This window comes from Sinocyclocheilus anshuiensis, unplaced genomic scaffold (genome assembly GCF_001515605.1).
Source record: "Sinocyclocheilus anshuiensis isolate Anshui unplaced genomic scaffold, SAMN03320099.WGS_v1.1 scaffold322, whole genome shotgun sequence".
NCBI lineage: Eukaryota > Metazoa > Chordata > Actinopteri > Cypriniformes > Cyprinidae > Sinocyclocheilus > Sinocyclocheilus anshuiensis.
The window spans coordinates 36,752-43,652 of NW_015542366.1; the positions used below are offsets into that span (position 1 = coordinate 36,752).

Below are 6,901 nucleotides of genomic sequence, written 5' to 3' on the forward strand. Positions count from 1 at the left end.
ATTTATTTTTTTTTTTTTTTTCTGATGCTGATGTATAAGCTATACATACAAAATCCATTTTACTGAGTAGGTTAAATAATGTTCTTCCTCTCAAAGGTGGGCTCTTAGGATGAAAGGCTAATTTTAACAAGCTAATTAGCACCGGCAGGCCACTTTTAGCGCTAATATTTCTGTCTTCGAATGCACAGATGAGGTCTAAATACAGGGTACACTCCAGCGGGGCTATCAGTTACAAAAGGAGGAACAGCAGTCTTCAGCTGGTTTGAGTGCTGAGCTATGATAAACTAAGTTAGCCTACCTCTAAACTACCGTAATACGCTATTTTAGGCTACGAGGAGTGGGGAATTAAATTTAGTGTATGCAAACACTTTGCTAGCACAGCATCTCATTCATATTTTGCACTATTTTTGGCAAATGGGCAAGAAGCAGTGGGTATGTTGTGCTTATAGTACTATGCTAGCCTACTATTACATTACTATAAAGTTCTATTCCTAGCAGCCAATGAGTAACTGGTATAAATGGTAAAGATTGTAAAGAGACACTCCCTGGCAGCCATTTTGGAAACAACTTTAGCTGTTATGTAAAATAGTAGTGCGTTACATGTACACTAGCTGTCTTGAATTCACTTTTACTGTATGCATACTGTACTGATCCAGAGATGTGAACAAGTAGGACACAAGTTAGATCTTTGAATTTGTTTTTTATGTTTGTTGAATTAATAGACTCTGTAGCATTTATGTTTTTGGTAAAAACCAAAAACTTCTGGACAATAGATAAATGAAAGAGCATAAAAAAAAGAGCAAACCATACTAAAGTGATCTAGCTGGTCTCCCAGCCTGGTCAAGCTGGTGTTCACTTGGTCTCTCGGGCTGGACAGTTGACAAATGCCTAAACAAACCCTCTAAAACAGTTGAGCCAAGACCCACTAGGGGGCCTCAGGAAAAAAAAAATGTTTTTTTCCCCCAGTATGATAGACAGTGAAATCTGTAGGACTGATTAACTGCCAAATAGTTGTTGATAATCTAGGATCTACCATTTAATAAAACCATACTGTATAATACAAATAGCTAATCTGACAACTGATAGCTAACTATGTATCCCACTTCTGTCCCACAGACAGTGAAGTCGTCCCTCCAGAACTTCTCCGGCCACGATCCTTCACCACAGTACATGGATCCACCTCTTTACGACGTGAAGCAGACACCTCCCGCCTGTCTGTCAGTCTTTGCGATCTTAACCTGCAACAAGATGATGCCAGGCTTCGACTCCCTCCTGCCCCTGTCGCCTGTCCCATTCCTCAAAATTCCATGAACTCCCAGCAGTCATCACTGCTTCCTTACACCTTGGAATGTGACCTACGTTTCCACCAGCTACGAGGTGCCCACATCAAAACCCTTAACGAACAGACTGTGGCCCGATCTGAACACAGCCGTGAAGAACGCACACTGGTCTTCACAGATCGCCCACTACGAATTGGTGAAACCATCTTCATCAAAGTCGTTAAGTCCAGCCCTGCTCGATCTGGGACTCTCTCATATGGTGTGACATCCTGTGACCCAGCAGTGCTTCGCCCTAGTGACCTCCCTTACAATCCTGAAGCGCTGGTTGACCGTAAGGAATTCTGGGCGGTGTGCAGGGTGCCTACTGCTTTGCAGAGTAGCGATATCCTGGGTTTCCTGGTCACACAGGAAGGGGAAGTCATTCTGAGTCATAATGGTAACAATGTGGGGATGCAGGTGTGTGTGGACAACTCACGACCACTCTGGATGTTCTTTGGACTGCATGGTGCTGTCACGCAGCTGAGGATTCTAGGTAAGCAAGACAAATCTGCATTATCTAGGTGTGTTAGTCCGACTTTCAAAAAACAAACTTAAGGTGCTTTCACACAGGCAGTTTAGTTCAAAACAGGGCATGGTTCACATTAAAAATTGGTAATGTGAAAGCTGTCATGAGGACCTGGGACCGCACTAGGGTACAGAACCCGAGAACACCTGTAGGACGTGGTCTGAGTTTGGTTACACTGAAACTGTGGCACAATTTGCATGAATGTGAGAGCAAGAAAAATGTTAAAATGATCATTAAGACATTTGTTATACAATGTAAGATTTAAAAAAAAAAAACTGTGCCATTGCTATTATTGGTAACAACAGATTAATTTCAAAACTTGAATTTTGTTCATAACAAAAATACAGGCACACTCCAGTAACCTTTCAGAACACCAGACAGTGCTCCAGGTCTCACCCACACACCTGTGACTGACACACTCTCAATAAAGTTTGAACTAAACAAAGGACGTGCAGACGAAAACATATACAGCTAAAACAGGAAGTATTACAGGAGTTTGTGTGGGAGGGCTGTGACCTCTGTTAGCTTCGTATGCTCTCTCCAAGATGTCGCTGGAAGCACGTTCCCCTCCCTCCACCAATGCGCTCACCCCATCTCATTAGCATGCGGTGAAGGAAAGGAAATGAGAAAGTGAAGAGGAGAGTGGGCGATTCACACTTCATTTGAGAACATTCTTTTGAGAACCTTTCTCTCGTTTACATCTCTTTTCTCTATTTCTCATTCCTATTTCCCCTCTTAGCATAATGTTTTTGTTTTCAAGATTTAAGGTTCAAAACATCATTGTAATAACAATTTGCTTGTTAGAAAATGGTCTCATTGTGCTCATTCAACAGTAACGGCAGAGGGAATATACAATGAAGTCATGAAAAATGAGGAAACCTGAAAGAAATACCAGAGCTTGCAAGACTGCAAAAGAAAAAGGTTTTACGTAATCTTAGGTTTTTGGTTCTAGGTAAATTAAGAGAATAAATATAACAATATTAATCAATATATTATTACTAATCTGTAAGTAAATAACCTTTTTGATTCGCAAAATGCCACCAATTAGCATAATACCTTGCAAAAAAAAGAGAGAGAGAGAGAGAGAGACGGCGTAATGATACTAGAGATGTGAATGTTGTAACCGTGTTACCATATGTTGCCATAGACAATGGTTATTATACAATCATGCTAAATGCCATGATTGATCAGGAGAATCAAGTATTCCAGAGAGCTGTGTAATAAAGACAGCCGCCAGAAAGACCAATCACAACTCAGAATGCAAATAAATCCAAGGAAGAAGACTGAATCACAATTCAGTATGCAAATATTGACTGTTAGTATGCATGCAGTGACTGTCGGTTAGATTTCACCACCCTGCAAATACTAATTAAATCTAGTGGTAATAAATGAAATGCACCAACACATGCATATAATAGACATAATTACTTCTTTCTCGACTTTCTCCATCACCAGTGATGGAGAAAGTCGAGAAAGAAGTTTATTGCAGGTGCCTGCTAGTTACAGTAATTGATCATTCAACGTATGCTTTCCCCATGATGTCAGTAAGAGCTCACATGGTAACAGAGACTATATAATTGGTTTAAAGACAGAGACAGGAAAAGTCACACTTGTCAACAGAAAAACAGAAACACACCTGCTTTCATCACTGATAATAACAGGAAATGCTTCTTGAGCAACAAATTAGCATATTATAATCATGTGACACTGAAGACTGGAGTAATGACTGCTAGAAATTAAGCTTTGCCATAGCAGGAATAATTTACATTTTAAAATATATTAAAACAGGAAATAGTTTCTTTAAATTGTAATATTTCACAATATTAATGTTCTGTTTTTACTGTATTTTTGACCAAATAAATGCATCCTTGGTGAGCATACGAGACTTTTGAACAACAGTGCATACTGTACATATGAAATATACTTGTTCTGGAATCAAAATAAAATAAAATGGAATAAAAGTGACATTTACTTTACCAAATCAATACTGAATGCAGAGCACTGCCCCAGCAATTTCAGTTCGAGACCCCTAACGTAGGGCATATGTGAAGACATGAAGCTCACACCTTTACTTAAGCATAAACAGCATTATTTGACAGATGAACTATGTAACTGTTTATACCATGCAAGCTGGTTTAGTCAGTACCCCTTTGGTATTCAAAATACAGAAAAGCCTTTCTGCCATGTTGGCACATAGTGCTCATTGTACGCATGACAGAAGGCTTTAGAGAGGCCCGACTTTCTCTAATAGTTTTTTTTTTAAGTCTCTCCATCTACGGGTGGAGGTTAGAGAGACTCAGCTGTTCTTGTGTCCCTGTTAATCTAGTAGAGACGCTCTTGAAGAGGCCTGGCCCTTGTGATCCAGGACCAGTTGCTGAGGCCTAGAGAAGGGGATTTATGATATGTCTATGTGTGGAATGACAAGAAGGTGGAATGGCATGTCAGACTCACAAAGGATCACGCTCAGTGGACTCCACCCCATATATAACCTCTCACCCCATCTCCATCTTAATAAAGGATCATGCTGTAGGACTAACATACTGTATGCAAAAATGTGAGCAAAAAACACACACATATAAATCAAACCACTGACGGACCTAAAACAAGACCTTGGGGAATCTCACTGACTCCCATCTCAGGGCTCGCAAAATCGCTAGCCCGACAATGTCCTGACATTTTATCCTACCCGGATTGGCCTACCAGGGTTTACTGCGCATGCGCACATCAATATTGCGTCCTTTTTCTCATGCTGAACAACAATATTTAATGTATCTGCATTCTGCATTACTGTAAGGGTAGGTTTAGGGTTGGGGTAGGTGTAGACTTTAATAAAACACAATCTAATAGGTAGAAAACAATTTTTATTGTTGGTTTCCTGTAGCTGTATCCCTTCTAGTTACAACCGCGAATATAACACATAATTACTGTATTTGCATTACTGTAAGGGTAGGTTTAGGGTTGTGGTAGGTGTAGACGTTAATAACCCATAATTTTACAGGTAGCATTTTTCGTTGTCGAATTGTACTACCCGTTTTAATGGGAGGTAGCAAAATCTGACAGGGTAGCACAAATCCACAGAACACTGGGGCTATTGTGTTTTCCAGTCGGGCTACCAAAATGTATCACTGCCCTGCCTGACAGGCTATCTTGAATAGTGACATAAAATACCTTCTTTGATTCGCGTTGTTCACTCGCTTGTAGGGGTGAAACGGATCATAGTTTATCATTTACATGTGTTTCTAAGTCTTACCAATTTAAACATTCAAGCGTTTTAAACCATTCATGCGCATGAAGAATTCAGTTCGGTGCTCAAAGCGCGCACAGAGTGGCATTTCAGGTAGAGCACGAACACAGAATTGATTCCTCTTTAGCTTGAACAGACACATACACGCAAAATTATCTCAAAATAACTATCTCAGCAAGTGTTTTCATGTCTTGAACGTAAACATTGGAGAAAGAAATCGCACGTGCATCATTAAATTGGATCCGTGCCTTCGGTCTTAAAAGAGGCAGGAGCCTATAAATGCCTGCTGTTTAAGCGCCACCTGCTGTCAGAGAGTAACATTTGAGTCTCATTCAGGCCGTCTGCTGTTTTTGTTTCGTTCAGATTTTTTATGTAGTATCACAAAGCTAAAGTCAGACCATTTTGTTTTTGTTTCAAATGTCATCATTTTACAATTTAAATAACATTTATGCAGCATCTTTGTTTGGATCGTGATTAAAATACACAGGCAAAACCTTAGTTTACTTGCATGGAGAAATTTATTGTATTTGTATTATTTATTTATTTGATTTGGGATTTGCTTTAAAATTTCAAGTTAGTATATTGTTTGACATTTTCAATTTCACGTAGTGTGCAGCCTTTTGGTCTGAGAAATAACAAAAGGACACCTTTCAAATCTGTCTTAAATCTCATTTTGCTAAAAAAAGAAATTGTGAGAAAATTGTATTGTGAAATCAGTATCGTGAATCATCACATCGTGAGTTGAGTGAATCGTTACATCCCTATATGCTATTAGTTTTTTCTGTGGTATCGAAGTAGTAAATTGTTCTTTAAATAATAAGTGTTACTTAAATAATAAAGAACCATATTTTTTTTGCTCATCTGAAAAATTATCTGATCTGTGACTCAACATGTGATATAATCCGAACCATGAGATTTGTGATCCATTGCACCCCTACTCTTGACTTGTTATTTGAAGAAAAAATACAATATCTTTTATTCGGGCTAGTTAAATTCATTTTTGGGCTACCAAAATCTGAAGAATGCCTGCCCAAAGGGCTACCAGGGATTTTGACATTTTGCGAGCCCTGCATCTAATATTGTCATAGACCTCATCCAGAGTAAATGCACACTACACACACACACACTAGCCTCAGAGGATAATGTATTCATGGGTTTTAGGTCAGCTTAGTTTCAGTTCAGCCAATTCTCCCTCTCATATACATACACATATATGTCAGAAGATCCAGTATACTAGAAATGAGGTCTCTTCAATTTAATTCAGTCTCAACTCTACAGACTACATTAAAAGCCCCAGAATTAGGGGTGGAAACTGTTAGGAAATTAATGAGTCTGGTTCCGATTCAGATTCCAATTAATGACTTTCCTAATGATTCCTTTAACAATTCTATTAGAACTTAAACAGATCCCCTCCCCTCCAATAATTGGTCACATACACCATATTTAATCATGTATTGTAACAAAATCCATATCAAAATTTATATTAAAGTACTGTTTTGTACAAAACTGAATATGTATTTTTCACTACATGTTGCTATATGAGCAACCAATCAGTAAATAGGCTGAATTTATTTGCAGTTCAGTGAATAAATCAATAAATGCTCCAAATGGTGATCTCTCACTGAGCAAATTGCTGTTCCATTTTATTCAAGCTGTATAGATTAGGTCTGTTAGTTAAAATGCAAGGTGGCTTTCTCGTTTGGTTGCCTGAGTGTTGGATCTGTTAACGAATCTCAGGCTAGCATACACTCTAAAAAATGCTGGGTTAAATACAACCCAGTGCTGGGTAAAATAGGGACAAACCCAGCAATC

General features: G+C 38.8%; 1 protein-coding gene across 1 annotated transcript in view; it reads left to right on the top strand.

The window, feature by feature from the left end:
• Positions 1–6,901, top strand: part of LOC107692176 (E3 ubiquitin-protein ligase NEURL1-like) — a 33,730-nt gene that overhangs the window by 24,992 nt on the left and 1,837 nt on the right. The window contains exon 4 of the mRNA XM_016491137.1: positions 1,117–1,812. Coding sequence (XP_016346623.1) covers positions 1,117–1,812 — 696 coding nt within the window. The remainder of the gene's footprint in view (positions 1–1,116; positions 1,813–6,901) is intronic.